At 41.0% G+C, this 18512-nt stretch overlaps 5 protein-coding genes across 5 annotated transcripts; 2 read left to right on the forward strand and 3 right to left on the reverse strand.

Moving 5' to 3' along the window:
* Nucleotides 1–1021: 1021 nt before the first annotated feature.
* Nucleotides 1022–4168, forward strand: MONOS_1909 (putative anaphase-promoting complex subunit 3; the record flags this gene model as incomplete). Its single annotated transcript, XM_067871791.1, has 8 exons — nt 1022–1353; nt 1406–1630; nt 1698–2262; nt 2378–2500; nt 2783–3253; nt 3353–3457; nt 3637–3763; nt 3884–4168. 8 exons carry the CDS (start codon nt 1022–1024, stop codon nt 3955–3957), a joined length of 2022 nt encoding a protein of 673 aa, XP_067721670.1. The 3' UTR covers nt 3958–4168.
* MONOS_1911 (putative PIG-X / PBN1) lies at nt 4161–5309 on the reverse strand. Its single transcript, XM_067871793.1, has 5 exons — nt 5245–5309; nt 5100–5195; nt 4973–5035; nt 4758–4912; nt 4161–4702 (listed from the first exon to the last, which is right to left on the reverse strand). Exons 1-5 carry the CDS (start codon nt 5293–5295, stop codon nt 4204–4206), a joined length of 864 nt encoding a protein of 287 aa, XP_067721671.1. The 5' UTR covers nt 5296–5309; the 3' UTR covers nt 4161–4203.
* Nucleotides 5310–5413: 104 nt separating this feature from the next.
* On the forward strand, nt 5414–7891 carry MONOS_1912 (putative U3 small nucleolar RNA-associated protein 15-like protein). Its single transcript, XM_067871794.1, has 2 exons — nt 5414–6121; nt 6194–7891. Exons 1-2 carry the CDS (start codon nt 5440–5442, stop codon nt 7726–7728), a joined length of 2217 nt encoding a protein of 738 aa, XP_067721672.1. The 5' UTR covers nt 5414–5439; the 3' UTR covers nt 7729–7891.
* Nucleotides 7892–8045: 154 nt separating this feature from the next.
* MONOS_1913 (putative protein required for templated centriole assembly) lies at nt 8046–10849 on the reverse strand (the record flags this gene model as incomplete). Its single annotated transcript, XM_067871795.1, has 7 exons — nt 8046–8118; nt 8188–8224; nt 8310–9304; nt 9381–9827; nt 9943–10350; nt 10407–10635; nt 10705–10849. 7 exons carry the CDS (start codon nt 10847–10849, stop codon nt 8046–8048), a joined length of 2334 nt encoding a protein of 777 aa, XP_067721673.1.
* Nucleotides 10850–10945: 96 nt separating this feature from the next.
* Nucleotides 10946–18502, reverse strand: MONOS_1914 (putative CoA-substrate-specific enzyme activase; the record flags this gene model as incomplete). The annotated part of the gene is made up of 3 exons (XM_067871796.1): nt 10946–18086; nt 18159–18250; nt 18307–18502. The coding sequence occupies 3 exons, from the start codon at nt 18500–18502 to the stop codon at nt 11181–11183; spliced, it is 7194 nt and encodes a 2397-aa protein (XP_067721674.1). The 3' UTR covers nt 10946–11180.
* Between the last annotated feature and the right edge of the window lie 10 nt (nt 18503–18512).

Here is an 18512-nt window from a genome sequence, read left to right on the forward strand (position 1 = left end):
TTTTGTCAAAAAATATGAATGTCAAAAATCAAACCAACTTACATCTTTGTTTCTGCAAATTAACCAAGAATAACAAAAAATTCATGATTTTGAAGCTTCAATTCAATTTTGTTACAAAAAAGACAATAAGTTACTAGATGATTGTCCTTTCCAAACAGAAAAGTTTGAAACAAAACAAAATAGATATTTGATAATTTCCTGTTCGTTGAAACTGAAGGTTTTCGAAAGATCAAGAAATAAGAATTTGAAATATTATTAATATTCCAACACAAAGAAACAACCAAAATAAAATGAAAATAAGGATGCAATGAATTTATTTTCGAAAATAGTATCTCAAATGTTTATCATTCTTGAGGAACAATTCCAAAGAAACCACTTTATTGAGTCTTCTGCTTTTGTTATTATCCTCTTTTTATAATTTGTCTGAAAATGTTTTTCAATCAAACGGTATGATCAACATCATTTTTGGACAGATCGACAGTTATTTTGTATAGAGTGTGAGCGAAATAGTCCCATCAAAAAGTTGACTCAAAGCACTTTCCGACGCTCAACCAATAACCAGTTCAAAGAAAAATATTTTTTTATTATTGAAAGCACAAAATTATATTATTTAATTTATAAGTTCTCTGTTTTTGAATATTCAATATTGGAACTGTATTTATTGCACAATAAAAATCTCTATAAAAATATTTTCTATAATGTTAAAAAAAAAAATTGAATTTTCCATACAATTGAGTATGCAAGAGCTTTCATTCCAAAGTATCAAATGAAAAATTTTTGATTCTGTACATTAGTATATTCATAGAGTACAAAACAAAGATTGATTTTTTTTAAATACTTTTTTTATCTAATTGATCAGCGATAAAAAATGAATCTCACATATTTTCATGTAAAAACTTCAATGAGATGAGTATTTGTGCAGTTGAAGCGATAAATTGCTTTAATAGTCAGTCAAAAATCAAAATTATAAACTACTCAATAATCCCAATATAAAATATTCAATTCGAATATCATCCAGTAAATGAGGACTATTGATTATATAAAATACTGTATTGAGCATAAATTGTACAAAAATGCTGTGCTTTATGCAGAATGCATCCATTCGAAGTTTAATAGCAGCAATTCATTGTTCATTCTTGGAAAAACGCTTTTGGATGCTGGACGCTACGATTCAGCAATTTCTCTTCTTAAAGAAAAGAAAGAATTACCATATATCAAAATACTAGCAAGTGCTTATTATCAGCTTGAGCAATATGACGACGTAATTCAATGCTTTGAAGATTCTGAAATTCCATCTCCATATATCATGTATTTGGATGCACCTACACTATTTTTTCTTGGAAAAAGTTTTAAGTTTGCATTTGTTATAACATTTTGTATTTGTAATCTTGTTAATTTTTCCTAGGGGGCGAGGAAGATACAAAGACGCTGGAGATTGCTTTCGTAGGTGCCTTTCCTTAGATCCATTCAATTTTTGTGCGTATGAAGAACTTTGCTCCGTAGGAGTTTGCGACGTTAGTCCAGAAAAAGTGTTCACCAACCAATTGTTTCTTGACGAGGGATATACCACACGCTTTGATTTCACTCCAATTTTAATACAAATGGCAAATGCAAAATGGCATATGATAACGTTTGATACTTTATTAAAAAGTATATTTTCATTTATATAAATATAAATTATTTATCGAAATCAATAGATATCATTTGAGTGCTGTATTAGTGTGTTTATCTGAAGTTGCAAAATTCTTTTCTCAAAAACGGGATACAAAGGAACTTGAAGGCAAGGCATCTGAATCGTCTACTTCCGCTTCGGAATCAGCAAACGAAAGTCAGGAACTCAAAGAACTTACGGAATCCACAACTGCTGATCGATTAAGGGCATTGCCACAACCACGGTCTCTGACGGAGTCAAATACAATGGAAGAAGACATCAGTCCTAATAGTCCAACTGCCGTTCCAAAGGCACCCGCTGCTCCTTTGGCTCCAACTCCATCTCCGCCTCCTTCGTCTTCCCCACCACAACCAATTCCAGAAGAGCAAGCACCGCCTCCACAGAATACGCAGATCCAGCAGCCACAAATCCTAAGTACCGAATCTCTTCCTATTGATGCGCCGTATGCCACTCCTATCAGCGCTGAAGACATTCAAAAAGTGTCCAGCCAGTCATCCGAAGAAGCGATGGAGATCGTCTCGAACACATCAAATGGCTGGGTGCTCGAGCAATACGGCCGGACTTACTATGAAATGGGGCAGTTTTTGAAGGTTTGCAGAGCTTTTATCGAACCGAGACTTTGAAGCACACGACCAATCTTTCAAATGAAATATCCCCATTATTAAATTTAAATTGATAATTCTATTATATTTTTTTTGAAAAAAGGCGAATGTCGCATTTACATGTCAGATGGAGGTTGCACCGCACCACAAGGAAGGACTTGAAGTGTTCAGCTCAACATTGTTTGAGCTTGGCCATTCTTTGACGCTCTCCACTCTTTCAACTCTTGTACGCTTATTCAACTTCATTTGCATACATAAAATTTCTTATTTTTTATTCATTTTTTGAATTTGATTTTTCATTTTTATTTTCGAAACTTTCTTTTTTTTTAACCAATTTAAATTGACATTCTGTTTTATATTATTTAATTCTATTAATTTATTTTTCCATTTTTATTACAAAACACTGTTTATTTTTAATTGTATTGCAAAAACAAATTTTCTTACCCATTTCTCCAAACTCTTTGCCTCATCCCCTCTTCTCATTACCTTTTTTTCCCCCCCACTCAAGTTGGCTGAGGAAAACCCCGACGGGTACGAAACCCTGATAGCCTGTGCGAACTACTACCTGATCACCGACCAGCGGCGCAAGGGGCTTCTCTGCCTGCAGCGGGCGTGCTCGCTCTACCCAACGCGGATGTACCCTTTCCTCCTCGCGGCACACGAATGCAGTGAAGACGGGAATTTCCCCCTGGCGATTGCGCTGTACCGCCAGGCGCGCCTGCTCGATCCGATGTCCCCCCGCGTGCTGTTTGGACTGGGCGCTGTGTATCACCTGACACTCAGAGGGGGCAACGCAGAGGCATACTTCAGACAGGCAGCGACGATCCACCCGAACTCAGCGGCGATCCTGTACCGCCTGGCGTCTTCCATCCTCGACAACACGAAAGCCGATCCCACCGAGCACAAGGACGAGGACGAGGAGTCCGACGCGAAAGAGGACGAGCAGGCAAAGGCGATTAAAAAATCTAAGTGCCTCGAGGTTTGATCAGCTAGCAAAGATGTATAACATAGAAATCCTTCTTGTTTTTTGCCTTCTGTGTGATCGATGTTAATTGTGTGTTTCAATTGTTCTAATTAGGCACTGGCGATTCTCAACCGGGCAGTTGAATTAGAGCCAAATAATATGCTGATACTGGCGAGAAGAGCGTCTCTCTATCTCAATTCGGCAATCGGGGAATATCAGGCATGCAAATTTGTAACTTTGATTTTTGAATAAAAATATTTTATTTTTTTAAAATCCGAAAATTCTCGATGTGACTTGCTTTGTATGTCTGGAAATATGCGTGTATATAATAACTGTGAATTATAATCAATGCATTTGCGCATACTTTTTTTTTGATTGCGATATTTTCTGTCAAACAGGAGGCTGTTAACGAACTAACATCCATTCTCCAAAGTAAGCCTAATGATTCGCTGCTCCATTATCTTCTAGGAATAGCTTATTATAATCTTGGGAATAAAGAAGAAGCTTTGAAAAGCTACGAAAAAGGTAACGAAACTAATTTTTTTCAAATATATGTCAACAAAAACTTTGATTTTGGGTTTATCGATTCAAATAATAATAATTATTATATGCTCATTGATTTTTTGCAAAACCTGCTGTTTCTAGCATGTGATCTGGCGCCAGAAGATGAACTGTATGAGGATGCTTACTTAAGGCTCAACGCTGAGCTGAATCCGTGATGAATAGAGACATTCTAAGTTTTTCACTTATCATTCTTATCCTTTGTCATTCTTTAATATAACCTCGCTATCAATCATTCATTCATATATATGTCGGTCTTCATCTTCTTTGCGTTTTTGACAATCGATTTTTAAACTTTAATTGATATTTTTCACAACATGTACTTTTCTGTTTGTTCATTTCACGCGAAATAATGAGATAACCTTGTAATTTTGAATGCTTTATTTGAAGTGAAGTGAAAAGAATTAGACGTGTGATCGATCAAACAAAAGGAAGAGAACAACGACCACTGAAACAAAAAGAGTTGCAATGGTCATGAATGATACCGTTTTCATGTCGCTGACATCTCCAACCGGCAGGCGAAGTGTAGTTGTTGGATAAAATGACGAAGACCTTTCAGATTCTTTCACTCCGCTCAGCTTAACGTTGTTATCCTCCAGAATTTTCCATCCTTTTGATTGAAGAAGATCAGATAATGCAGCTGCTTCGCTGTGCTGTAAGTAATATTTTGAAGTGTCCTTTTTAAATGTGAAGAACGAAGAATTTGAAGGGAGAAGAGATTGAAGTGTCACCCCTTCTTCAAATGATGAATCATCAAGGGCATTCTTCACAGATGTGCATCGTGAATAGAATAAAGGGTATGGCGTTAAAATTATGGGCTCATATGGACGAACGACGTCATTGCATTCTTTAGAATTCTGATATCTGATGTGAATTGGCAGCTCCGAATGATAGATAAATGTTCTAAGTGGAAAAAATGAATATAAACCGAGAAATGCTTCATAAATATAATTCAAACTCAAAATTCTTTTTTTCTACTGTTTGTTTTGTAACATTAAAAACTGAGAGAAGAGATACAATCTGGGAATCGTTTTTCAAATGAACATGTTCCATTTCTGGAAAAATTGAAGGATCAAAATATCGTTTAGGTTTTCCTTTTTGTTCATGAAGCGTCTTGAATATCATACATAATATAAATTATATTAAATAGTTTTTATTATAAATTATTCATACATTTAGTTCATATGGATTAAGATAAAATTGATGGTCAAAAATTTCGTGTGCCACAATTTGACACTAATTGTTAAATTTTGAATAAGTAAATAATCTAGAAGACTTATGCGGATATGAGTGTACATACGTGTTCCTTTTCAGCATCATATGGAGATAGTACCAAGTCCATTTCAATAATATGATGATATCCATGTTTTGGGGTTGCCCAAATTGTTTGTTTCAACTGAAAAGTGTACGCATAAATATTACTTACAAAAGCAACTTTTTAAAACCTCTATTGAACGAGCATTTAAGATGTAAAACAAGAAACAAAGAAACATCATTGTGAGAAACGATTACACTAATTACGATCAATAATGATTTTTTTCTACTTTGTTTATTGTAATATGTAAAATAAAAAGGAATTAGGATGGTCATGTAGTTTATTTATCTTGTTCCATACTTTTTGTTTTATTTCTTTTAGGAATATGTCAGCTTTTCCAAAGCTTGTGCCTCCTTATCAGGTTAAACAACCAAATCCAGTTTTAAGTGAGGCTAGTTTTTGGACAAGCTTGGGGGTGTCTGCTGTGAAAAAAACTAATTCTCCTCCAATTTCACTTTCTTTTAATAAAGCACATAACGATTTGATTCTCTCTGTATCAGCTAGTAGCGTGGATGTGATAGACATCAGTTCAATGGAGAATGTGTTTTCTTTGAATCTAAAAAATGCACTTCCTCGTTGCGCAGTTTATCGTCCAGATGGAAAAATAATTGTTGTTGGAACGGATACAGGGATGCTATTGGTTTATAATGCATCAACTCGAAAATTGCTACATAAAATAAAGGCACACGAAGGACCTTGCAGAGTTGTTGTTTTCACTGAGGACAAGAAGAAAATGATATCAGGGGGAGATGATGGAATCATTAAAATTTTCAATTCAGAAACTTTTATGATTCTTGGATCAGCAGAAGCTCACTCAGATTATATCAAAAGTATTGCTTGCAATCCTTCATGTGCACATATTATTGCAACAGCAAGCTATGATCGCAAAATTTGCCTGTGGAATTTGAGAGAAATCGATTCAGGAGAGCCTTTGTGCCAACTGGATCACAAAGATCCCGTGGAGTCAATTTGTTTTTTGCCAGGTGGGACAATGCTTGCTTCGACAGGTTTGATAATTTCATTTTCATTTTCATTTTCTTTTCACATTTTAATAAAATAATTCTTTTCATTTTTCATAGCGAAAAATAAAATCAACATATGGGATTTGCTTTCTTCTCCACCTCGCGTCATCAAAACTGCCAAGTCTCACAACAAGACAATCACTTCTCTTATGCTGATGAGCAGAAGTCGCTCACTGCCAGCAGATAAAGCTGTACAAAATCTTCCTCCTTTGTCTCCAGATGCACTTTGCTCTGGTATCCTTCCACCGCACCTGAAAATGCACACACTGGAGGAAGTATTTGCTGGCTCACCATTTCGTCTGTGCAGCGTCAGCCTGGACGGAATAATGAAGATCCATTCCCTCGAAACAATGCAAGTCACTGCGTCAATAGCTTCTCCTCTGATCGCAGCACCAGCTTCTTCATATCCCAATTCCACGAAGCCTGTGATGATCCGCGGATCCATCGTCTGCGCTGCCCGCAGCAGCGACGAAAAATCAGTTGTGTTTGGCTTTGCAGAGGGAGGGGTTGCAGTGATGAAGCGCAAAGGATCCGATTCACGCACAGAAATTAGCAAACGTCTCTTGGAGCCGCGAAAGGCAATGGAACTTGAAGACTTGGGAGATGAGGAAGGAGCAGTAATTGGCATGGGAGAGAAGAGGAAGAGACAAGAAAGGGATGCCGATGGAAAGCCAATTGACTCGTGGACAGCAATGATGCGATCGATGGAACAGGATTCTGCTTTTGGTGAAGAAAAAGCACAATCTTCGACATCTGCATCATCAGGAGCATCAACACCATCAGGAAAATCTTTTCTTTCAAGGCAATCACAAAAGAAGCCTACAGTTTCCAGCGATGCCATCACAGTCATTCCCGACATGTCTGACAGACGACTGCGTCCTTCTGGAGCCAGCGCTACGCCACATGGCGCATCGATCTTTGGGAGGGGACATCACCATCTATCACTGGCAGAGAACCTGCTGAGGAACTTCAGACATCACGAGGCGTTGGACACAGCCATCTCGTCGCCTGCACCTGGGCTGGCAGAGATGATGTTTGCAGAGCTGAGCAGACGAGGGGCACTTCGGAAAGCACTTCATGGAAGAGATCCTGCTTCAATGGCACCGATTGTGGAGTGGCTGAGCAGAAACCTGGTGGGAAAGCGGATGACTGCAGCAAGTCTGAAGAAGAGGAGAAGTCTGCAGAACAGAGGAAAAGGAGATGATGAGGCCATTGTCCTTGATGCGATTGGAGTGATGGAGACTCAGCTGGCAGATGAAGGAGACGCTGAAGGCAGTGATGAATCACAACCGACTGGAATTGATAAAAAAGGAGAAGGCAAAAAAGAAAGCATTTCGGGAAGCAAGAAAAAGGATGAGATTGCCGTTTCCTTGCTGACATCACTGAATCAGCAGCAGCCTGTATCAATCTCATCATCGCTGATGGAAGCTGCTGCTATTGTTGTGGACGAGTGTCAGCAGATGGCTGGACTCAGCGTGGTGCTTGATGAAGCACTGGTCAAGCTGCGGATTGTGGTGAATGCTGAGGTTGCACTTCAGAACGAACTGCTTCAGCTGTCGGGGATGATCGATGCTGTGCTTGGACCATCATGAAATGGGCTCATTTCTTTTCTCTCTTTGAAAGTTTTGCGTCTTCTGTATTTATTTAACTTCATGAAAAGATTTAATCATTTCCCTATTTTCTCAATTTCACTTCAAAATTCACTTCACTTTAAAAACGAAAAATAAGACGGTGAAAACAAAATAAGAAAATAAATTCCAAACAACCATCAAAAAGAAAACAATCAGCAGCAGAAGTGAATACGAAGTGATTTTAATTTTGAAATGGTTAATCAAAAGTTCAACAGAACATAAAAAGTCAACAAATAACAATTCAACACAGAATAAATAAAATTCAATATTCAACACAATCAAACACTTACTTTAGAAGATTTGCATTTTTCAAGTAATTTGTGAAGCGCATTAACTCGCATGTCAATATCCCTTGATACGAGAAATATAAAAATTAAAAATAAAATTTTCATTATGAGAAAATAAACAACTGATGCATACTCCAATGTATTTTGGGCGCTCTTCTTCACTGGGGATCCTGAGAATATTCAATTTGGTATTTTTTTAAAAAAAATGCGACATAAATAATTATTGATGAATTGTTCAAATAGAACTGTGCATACTATTTTCGCTTTTCTGTTTTTGGGTCTCTTTATCTTTTGCAGGTTCTTCAACAGGATCGTCCACCCCTTTCCATCCTTCTTCCAATCGCTTCAACTTTTCCGCTTCTCTTTTCTCTTTCTCTTTCCTCTTCTTGCTGTCTTGCTGTCTTTTGCTGCGAGATGTGGTTTTTTCTCTTCTCTCTCTTTCAAAGTCCGAAAGATCTTCTTCATTATCGTCAGTTTCATAACCATCATCATCATCTTCTTCTTCTTCTTTTCTTTTGTCTTTCCTTTCGTTTCTGCTTCTTCCACTTTCGCTCCGATAAACTGGCTTTTCTCTTGCATTATTATAATCGTAATCTTCTTCATCTCCATTCTCTTCTTCATTCTCTTCATCTTCATTGAAGGAATGCTTCTTTCTTCGTCTTTCACTCAACTTTACAGAATGATGTGAATACTCATCTTCATCTCCTTCAGCTTCGCCACTTCTGATTGAACTTGTTGAAGTCGATCTTCCTTTTGCTCTGCTTCTGTCCTTTAAAAGTCTCTCTCTTTCGCTTTCTCTCAATCGTCTTCTCACTCGTTCCTCAACTTCTGTCTGCTTCTTCTTTCTCTTTTCGAAATCACTAAGTTCCGATTCATCTTCGCTTTCACTGATTGAAGTATTGCGTCGAGATGAAATTGTTCTTTTTGTTTTCCTGTCATCCGATTGAGGAGATGGAGACAAAGCACGAGGCGATATTTGCTGAGGCAATGATTCTCTTTTCTTTCTTTCACTATTTATGCTTTTTGTGCTTCTGATGCTTCTTTCTGTTTGAGATGCTGGCGATGCTTCTCTTGCAAAACGAGAAGAATTCTTTGTTTTTGGTGTATTGCTACTACGGTCACGTGTCGAACGTGATGGAGTTGTTTTAGCTGGACTCTCTTTCAAGCGGTTTGATGTTGCCTTGTTTGAAGGAGTTGGATGCGCAGAAAGTGTCGATAAAGGACGAGGAGACGAGCTTCGACCTCTGGAACTAGAAGCATAAATGAACAAAGAACAAAAATAAATAAATAAATAAATTCAATGTATTTACTCATTATCTTTCAAACCTTCCAACAGATAGTCTTCTTCTTTGTTGTTCAGAAGGTGATGGAGATACTGACCCAACTCTTTGAGAACGCTTTGTAGCAGATTTTGGAGCACGAGAAGGAGAAGGAGAGATAGAAATTGATGAAGAGCGACGTCTTGTTTGAGAAATGGATGAAGGAACAGTGCTAAGCTGAGAGTTTCGTGAAGTGAAAGAGCGTTTTGCAGAAGCAGAAGAAGATGATCGATGAAATGCAGAAGGAGAAGGAGATCTTGATGATGGAAGGAGCCTGGGCGGAGGAGGTGTCTGAAAACGACGAGAACGAGAAGCAGCTGAAGAAGGAGCAGAGTTGTGTGGGGTTGAAATGGAAAACGAGGAATAAGGAGAACTTCGACTGCGAGGTGTGAGGGGCCGGCGCTGAGATGGAGATGCAGAAAATGAACGATGAGATGATGGAGTGACGGAAATTCTGAATGAACATGCGAAATAAACAAGAACAAGCAATTATTAACAAAAACACAATTCAATGAACCGTAGGGCGAAAGTTTATTTTTCAAAAAACAGAAAAAAAAAGCAATTCAAACTTCAACCGTCTGGATAAATCAGTAACTTGTTTTTGTGTCTCTTTCAATTCCAGCCTTGTTTTGAGAAGCTGCTTTTGTGCCTCTCGTTCACTTTTCTCTAACTCCACAACTTGCATTTCTAAATCTGCGCATCTTTGCCTCAACTTTCTTGAGTCGTCATTCTTTCTTTTTGACAAAATCTCTTTCATTTCCTTTTCTTGTCGAGCAACTTGTGAGTGAGATTTTGCAAGCTCGCTTTCCATTTCTTTCACTCTCTTTTTAAGTTCAGCATTTTCTCTTTTTATTTTGCTAACAGAAGACATTTGCTGATGCATTGCTTGAAGTTCTGATTTTAACTGTTTAACAGTCAAAGCCATTGATTCTTCTGTTTGCTTTCCTTCAAAAGCAAGGCAAAGTACATAATGAACTCTTCAATCAGGAAAAGAAAGAAACGTGAATAATTATTCCGAAAATAAAATGTTAACCTGTCATATTCCGTCGAGTAAGAAAGAATCAAGAAAAGTGACTTTGTTGGAGGCGGTTTTGGAGGAGCTGAAGATTTTGACTTTTTCATTTGAAGTTCCTGAAGATCAGTGTGAGTGAGTAAGTCAATGCTTAAAGAACTATCTGTCTGTTGCAAAGCACTCTGAAGCATTTTCACGAACACATGATATTTTTTTGTGCTTCCTGCATTTAAGGAAATTTCTTCCACCTCTAACGTTAATCAGCAAATATGAAATACAAAAAAGATTTCAATCCAATATGAGTGAGAAAATAATAAACCTTTTGGAGCAAAAGAACCTTTCCAATTATCCTCAGAATCAACTTTTTCCACAAAGATAGTCAGCGAAGTGGTTGTAGCGGTTATAGAAAGGCGATAAACAATAGATTCTTTCTCGATTTCAAATGCTTCATCAACAATTTCCATTTAATTAGAAGAAAAATGCAATAAAGATTTGAAGTCTAACCATTACAAAATATATCAGATATCAAAAAAGCTAAAAATGCAAAAAAATAAATGCAATTTTTATTTTAAAACGAAATGAATCCAATTTACATAGTTATGATAACTATCAAAAATATGAGGTGTCCGCATAAAATAATATTAAATTAATCAATAATTAACTATAATCATTTATAAAAATGAGTGAAATGAGGCGCTGGAGGATGAATATAATAAGTTACTCAGTTTTCAAACCAGAAAGAGTTGTGCTGAAAATTCCTTAAAGAAGAAAAAGAAGAAGATACAATAAAGAAGACTAATCCGTTTCAGAGCGAGGAGATGAAACCATTGATTCTCTTTTCCCCTCTTCTTCACCAACTTCAGATTTTTCTTCCTCCTTTGCCTCAATCTGATAATCTTTCTTTTCACCTTCTGGCTGAATTTCATTGCTCTTTCCCATTTCTTCTCCATTCTCGTTGTTTTCACTTGCTGTTGGAGCAACTGATGTTTCAGAACTTTCAGTTCTGTCTTTGTCACTGATTGGCAGAATTTGCTCAACAGACACTGCTTCTGCTTCTTTCTCTTCTTCTTTTTGGCTTTCATTCTTTTCTTCTTCTTCTTTTTCATTTTCTTTCTCTTCTTCTTGTTTCTCTTCCTTTTCCTCCTCTTTCTTATCTTCCTTTTCTTCTTTCTCTTCTTCTTTCTTTTCTTTCTCTTTCTCCTCCTCTTCTTTTCTTCTCTCCTTTTCCATCTGATGCTCACTCATTGATGATGATGCTGAAGTGGGTGAGGCAGAAGAAGCAGGCGAAGGAGAAGGCATTTGCGACTCCATCAATGGCGATGCCTCTTCATTCAATTTGGAAGAAGATGTTGCTTCTTCTTTATCTCCTTCTTCTCCTTCTTTTTCTTCTTTTTCTGGTTCTGATGACTCTTGTGTGGTTGATTCAATCGGAGATGATGAAGATTGAGTAGAAGAAGAAGAAGAAGTTGAAGAAGAACAAGAAGAAGAATCTGTTGAAGCAGGAGCATTCAATCCAAAAGCACATCTTCCATCATCTGCATATTCCTCATCGGATGTCTTGTCAGCTGATATCTTCCTTTGCACTTCTGCCTCCCACTCTTTGTCTGTCAGCCTGTTCTCATACTCTATCTCACTCTTTTCTGATGAAACTTTTGCTTCTGATTGAGTTTCTTTTACTTCTTTATTGCTTGGAATTTGATCATTTGAAGAGGAAGAAGAAGAGGAAGAAGAAGAAGCTTCAGATTGTTCAACATCTTTTTTCTTCTCCATTCCATCTTTTTCCCCTTCTTTCTCTTTCTCCATCTTCCTCTTCTTCTTCAGCGCATCCTTCGCAACTGACAGCATCAGGGTGATTCTGTTCGCCTGATTCACTTCCGACGCCGAGGTGTCGAAATCAATCGGCACAATATTCACACCCGGATATCTGCCCCTCAGATACTTGATGAACCCTCTCCCTGTGATGTGATTGGGCAAGCAGCCCCACGGCTGCAGGACAAGAATGTTCGGACAGTCCATCATTGTGATCATCTCCACCATCTCTGCCACCAGCAGCCATCCTTCGCCCCACACCATCAACGGGGAGCAATGAGGTGACACAAGATCAACCAGCTCTTCGGCTTTTGAAAAATGGTCAAATCTCTTCGACTTGTGCAGCATCTCCCGAATCGGCTCCAGAAGCGAAGAAATATACCACAGCGCAAACTTCGAGACCAGCTGCTTCGGAAGCGCTTTTCTCAGCAGTTTGTGCAAAGACACCTCGTCCATTGCACAATACCCCACAAAATCGATCATTCCCAAGCACACCGCCTCTGCCCCGCTCATCTCCAGCTGATCGATCAGATAGTTGTTGAGAGAAGGCCTCAGCTGCACCCCAATCTCACCCACAATGCCTACCCTTGGCTTTCTCGGCACATCCAGCAATGGCAACTGCTCAAAGCGGGTGATTGCTTCCTTCGCCCACTTTGTGAATGCACTGAAGGATGTCTCCTTCGCCAGCCATGTTCTCCCCTTCTCCATCATCTCCACACACAGCTTGTTCGCTGAATCCTTCTCTGCCTCATACGGACGTGTTCTAAGCAGCAGCCTCTGCAGCAGATCGCCCATCACAAACACAAAAGCCGCGTCTCTGTATATCCCCACCGACATCTCCAGTGCTGGGTGATGACCATCAAACTTGTCAACCGTTGTCAATGGCACAACTGGAATGCGTGGATACCCCATGTCCCTCAGTGCCCTCCTCAGACACGAGAGATAGTTCGGGGCGCGGCACGCAGAGCCTGTCTGAGTGAGCATCAGAACAGCACGTGAAGGGTCGAAGATGCGTGGGTGGTTGGGTGCAAACAGGGCATGCAGAAACACACCCAGGAAGAGGTGGGCGGGGATGCAGAGGTCGTTGTGGAGCAGAGAAAGAGAGGTCTCATAGACATCTGCGGGGGAGCCGACAGGCACGGTGTATCTGCAGAGCACTTCTCTATTGCCTGCAGGTAGCCAAGAAGGAGGTGTGGCCTCTGGAATGAACGTTACGTGGCCTCTCCTTCTCAGCACAGTGACAATGAACGGGTTCGAATAAGGGGACATTGTTGGGCAGAGCAAAGTGTGGTGCTGCATCATCGCTTTTGTGTAGAGTGGAGTCACAAACAGCTCAGAGCCGCTGTGTGGGTAGCCATACGGGCCAAGATGCTGCGAGCGGGGATCTTTCCTTTTGAGCGCATTCTTCCGCTTCTGCAGCTGAGCAGGGGTAAGGCCAGAGGGTGAGGCAGAGGGGGAAGGGGTGGGAGTGGGGGTGTTGGGGTCAGGAATGAATGAGGGGCAGGTCTCGTTTGCAAAACAGGCTTTGCAGCGATCTGCGGTGCAGCTGTCAAGAGATTCGATGTCGCTGCTGAGGGGAAGAGAAAGAGAGAGAGAAAGAGATTCAGATGAAGAAGAAGGAGAAAGAGAGGATGAGGGTGAAGCTACATATGGAGTGATGATGAACGTGGAAGGATCAGAAGAAGAAGAAGAAGATGATGTTTGTGTCTCAATTGGTCGTTTCAGCCATTCAAATCCTTTGAACGTGAACACTTTAGTATTTCCGTCAACAGATTGTTCAGTTGTTGAAGCTGATTCTGTTGAAGAAGAAGAAGAAGAAGATGATGATGATGACGATGATGAAGCAGAAGCAGAAATATTTTCTGTTTTTGCATTTTCACTCTTCTTTTCATTCTTCCCTTTTCCTTCTTCTTTCTTTTGTGCCATCGCATCTTTCCTTATCTTCTCCTTCTGCTTCGCCAGCTCCTCAAACGCCTTTTTCTCTTCCTTTTCTGCATTCTCCACCACTTTCCTCACCCTCTTCTTCTCCTCCTCTTCCTCCTCCTTCAGTTTCTTCTCCTTCTTCTCCTCTTCCTTCGTGAGTTTTCTTTTGCTTCCGTCTTTGTTCAGATACCGCTGCATGTTGTAGCATTCCTCCATTAAAACAAGTTCATCTGGAAATGTTGACTCAACAGTGAACGGCGCAGGCGTCTCAAACAGACTCTTCGGAAATGTGGGAGCTGCTAATTGATCAGGCGGGGCTGCTGGTGCTGCCATCAGAGAAGAAATGATTGAAGAGGTTTCTTTTTTGTCTTTTTTGTCTTTCTTCTCTTTCTTTTCTGTTTTCTCTGTCTTCTTTGATTTGTCTTTATTAACTTCTGGTTTATTCTCTGAAGTTGTAGATTCTTTACTTCCTCCTTCTATCTTTCCCATCTTCTCCATCCCTTTCTCCTGCTCCTTCTTGTTCTTCGCATCCATCATCTCCCTCTCATTCACCGCCGCCAGCAGCGACCTCACCCTTATCCTTGCTGCCCCCAAGTTCGAAATCTCATCTATCTTAATCTGCGTATAAGGCTTTCCATACGCCAGCATAATCTCACTCACTTGATCCGTCGTGATTGCGTCCTGCCCACACCCAAACGACACCATCTGCACCAGATGGATGCGTCTGTTCGGGTGCTTCGCAACAAACGAGGCAGAGTGATACAGACGTGTGTGGAAGAAGACTGGGTCTAACACTCTCATCGGCCTTTGCAGTGTTGTCTGCCCCAGCGGTGCCACGGAATCTTCAGTCAAGACAGCACACCCAAGTGAAGTGAACAGCTCAGCCATTCCGTGTGACACCTCAGGGTCGACATGATACGGGCGCCCTGCTAACACTACAGCGTGGATAGAAGGATGCTCTTCCACAAAGGAGAGGGCGCGCGCGCCTTCGAGGATCATGTCCTGGCGGAAGCGGTCCCACTCTTCGTAGGCGTGGGTGAGCGCTTTCTTAACTTCACTGCGGGTCACTGGAGGTGGGAGAGGAAGAGAAGAATTTGAAGAAGAAGCAGAGGAAGAAGATGAAGAAGCAGAAGCAGAGGAAGAGGAAGATGATGGATAAGGTGTATTAAGCACAGGCACCACATGCTCCATGAATCTGTCAATCATGTCTTCCTCTGAGAATACAGGCAGAAATGGCGAGAGGCACACCACTCCTTCTGGCAAGTCAAGATTCTTCTGCATAATTTCTGGGTATGTCCCAACGATGGGGCAGTGCGAGATATTCGTGGACTCCTTGTCAGTTGCGCGGGTGAACAGCACCGACGGGTAGAAGATGCGTTTGCAGCGGTGCCTGTTGACCAGATCGAGCACATGGCCGTGGATGAGCTTGGCTGGGTAGCACATTGTGTCCGAGGGGATGCTGTCTGCACCTGATTTGTACAGAGCAGGTGACGAAACCCCGCTGACCACCACACGCACGCCCAGGTCTGTCAGAAGAGTGAACCAGAAGGGAAACTCGTCAAACATGTTCAGCACACGCGGGATGCCCATCACACCTCGCGTCGCTTTGTTTGGCGGGAGGGGGATGTAGTGAGAGAAAAGGCGCTTGTTCTTGTACTGGTGCAGATTGGGGATGTCAGACACACGCACATCATCACCCACCCTTTCTCCTTCGCTTTTCTTCTCTGTGCCCTTCTGCTGCTGCTTCTCTTCTGCTCCCTTTGCCCGCTCTGCTCCTCTTTCGCATCTATTTCCTGACACATGCTGTCTGCCATCAGAGAAGTGGTTGATGGTGAGGAGACAGTTGTTGAGACACCCACCACAGCGCTGCGTGGTGACGGTAGAGGAGAACGAGGAGAGAAGATGAGAAGGGAGAAGAGTAGAGCTGAAGAGCTTGGGAGAAACAATGTTAGAAGAAGAAGAAGAAGAGGCAGAAGCAATATCCACCCCTTCCCCTTTCATCATTCTTGAATTGTGATTATCTCGTGCAATCAGCGCCATGCCAAATGCTCCCATAAGCCCAGCAATGTCTGGCCTCACCACATTCCTCCCAATCACTATCTCAAACGATCTGAGGACAGCATCGTTGAAGAAAGTGCCCCCTTGTACCACCACATTCGCTCCCAATTCAGATGTGTTCTTGATACGTACCACTTTGAACAGCGCGTTCTTCACAATCGACAGAGCAAGCCCTGCTGAGATGTCAGTGAGTGTGGCTCCCTCCTTCTGTACCTGCTTCACCCGGCTGTTCATAAACACCGTGCATCTTGAGCCCAAGTCCACAGGTGTGCGCGACTCCAGCCCCATCTTCGCAAACTGCGCAACAGTCACTCCCATTGACGTTGCAAAGTTCTCCAGAAAAGAGCCACAGCCCGACGAGCACGCCTCGTTCAGCACAATCCGGTCGATCATCCCGTCCTCAATGAACAGGCACTTCATGTCCTGCCCACCGATGTCCAGCAGAAAGTCCACACGCGGCACGAAATGCCTTGCTGCTCGAAAATGTGCGACTGTTTCGACTTCGCCTTCGTCAACTCGCAGTGCTGTTCTCACGAGTGCTTCTCCATATCCTGTCACACCTGACGAGCAGATCAAGAATTTTGGATATTTTGAATCATCATCATTGGATCCTTCTTCTTGTTTGTTTTCTTTTTGAACTTTTTGTTCCATTTCTGCCTTCACATTCTCCTCAGCCTGTTTGAGTGATTCATACAGTCTGCTGATGGAGCGCATACACGACTGAAGAGGCATCCCTTTGTTGCTGCCGTAGTCATTCCACAGAATCTGCGCTTCTCTGCCAATCACAACCACTTTTGTGGTGGTTGACCCAACATCTATCCCCACATACACAGGTGCGACTGGAGTGATGCTTTCTTTTTCTTTTTCTTTTGCTTTTTCTCCTTCTTCTTCCTTTTTGTCTTCACTTTTCTTTGATTCCGACTGTTCTGAATGCTCATCCACAACCCTCACAACTGATGCATTCTTCTTCAGATAATCTTCCAAAGACATACGAGCCGCTTTGCATCTGCTGTGCCTCTCTGTGAATGCCTTGTATTCTGCCTCGTCAGCAAAAAGAGGAGGCAGACGCGGATTTTCAGAGGGAATTTCAAGTGATTGTGTAATGCACTGATACAAATGAGACCATTTTTGGATGTGTTCGAAGGGAGTTAAGAGAGGTGCTTCAGATGATGATGCAGATGAAGACGAAGCTGAACATGAGCATTTGGAATCAGATGATGATGAGCACGAACAACCGCATGCCTTTTGTTCCTCGTTTACTGTTGGAATGACTGGCTCTTTTGGAGTCATGTCTTTATCTGTTTGTTTCGCTTCACTTGACGCTTCACGGAACATGTCCTGTTTCTGTTCCTCTGCTGCCTCACGCGCAGTAATAGCAGCACCCATTGCAACAAAGAACAAAGAATTTTTGGGAAAGACAACGTCTTTTTCTCTGTCGAGATTGAGAGCATCTGAAAACCGCTCTCGCAATTCAGAAAGGAAAGTGAGTGGACCACCAAGATAAGCAACTTTGCCTTTGATGGCTCTTCCACAAGCCAACCCTGTGATTGTTTGCATCACAACGGCATGCAACACAGATGCTGAAATATCTTCTTTCGAAGCTCCATCATTCAATAACGCTTGAATATCTGTTTTGGCAAAGACGCCACACCGAGATGCAATTGGATAAATCGTCTTGTGCTTTGATGCGAGTTCATTAAGCTTTAAAGCTCCACCTTCCTCTTCAAGACGAAGAACGGATACCATCTGATCAATGAATGAACCAGTTCCTCCAGCGCATAACCCATTCATTCTTTGCTCAGTTTCTCCGTGCTGCCCAAAATATGTGATTTTTCCATCTTCTCCCCCAAGTTCAATTGCAACATCAACTTGCCCTAAAAATGTCTTTATAGCTTTTGTGCACGCCAAAACCTTTAAGATTTTGTAAATGTTATTTTTTATCAAGAAACTTTATTTCCATTTATTTTTAAAATTTTTTCATACTTCTTGTGTAAACGGTAACTTTAGAGCGTTTGCAAGTCCCATTCCACCGCTTCCAGATATTCCAATTGAAATTTCATCGAAATATTTTTTCTCTAAAAAAACACACGCAAAGAATTATAAAAAGTAAATTGTATTCAATAAATGAAACCTTTCGAGTCGGAATCATCAAAATGGAAAATCTCTGTATTTGTCTCTTCAAAAAGTTTCCGAACTGCTGTCTTTATATCTGCAAGATGTCTCTCGTACCGAGAAAAGATAAGATTGTTATTTTCATCTAAGCAGACAATTTTCACTGTTGTCGATCCGACATCAACTCCAATTGCAAGACGTTTCCTTTGGTCCATGCTTGATAAA

Source organism: Monocercomonoides exilis (assembly GCF_001643675.1).
Source record: "Monocercomonoides exilis strain PA203 chromosome Unknown scaffold46-794033, whole genome shotgun sequence".
Taxonomy (NCBI): Eukaryota; Preaxostyla; order Oxymonadida; family Polymastigidae; genus Monocercomonoides; species Monocercomonoides exilis.

Coding starts and splice junctions, on each gene's coding strand:
- MONOS_1911 (XM_067871793.1), bottom strand. CDS start 5,295: ATGATGTTTCTTTGTTTCTTGTTTTACATCTTAAATGCTCGTTCAATA. Junction 4,913..4,972: donor TTAATCCATATGAACTAAAT/GTATGAATAATT, acceptor ATGATATTCAAG/ACGCTTCATGAACAAAAAGG. Junction 4,703..4,757: donor GTAGAAAAAAAGAATTTTGA/GTTTGAATTATA, acceptor TTTTCCACTTAG/AACATTTATCTATCATTCGG.
- MONOS_1912 (XM_067871794.1), top strand. CDS start 5,440: ATGTCAGCTTTTCCAAAGCTTGTGCCTCCTTATCAGGTTAAACAACCA. Junction 6,122..6,193: donor GACAATGCTTGCTTCGACAG/GTTTGATAATTT, acceptor CATTTTTCATAG/CGAAAAATAAAATCAACATA.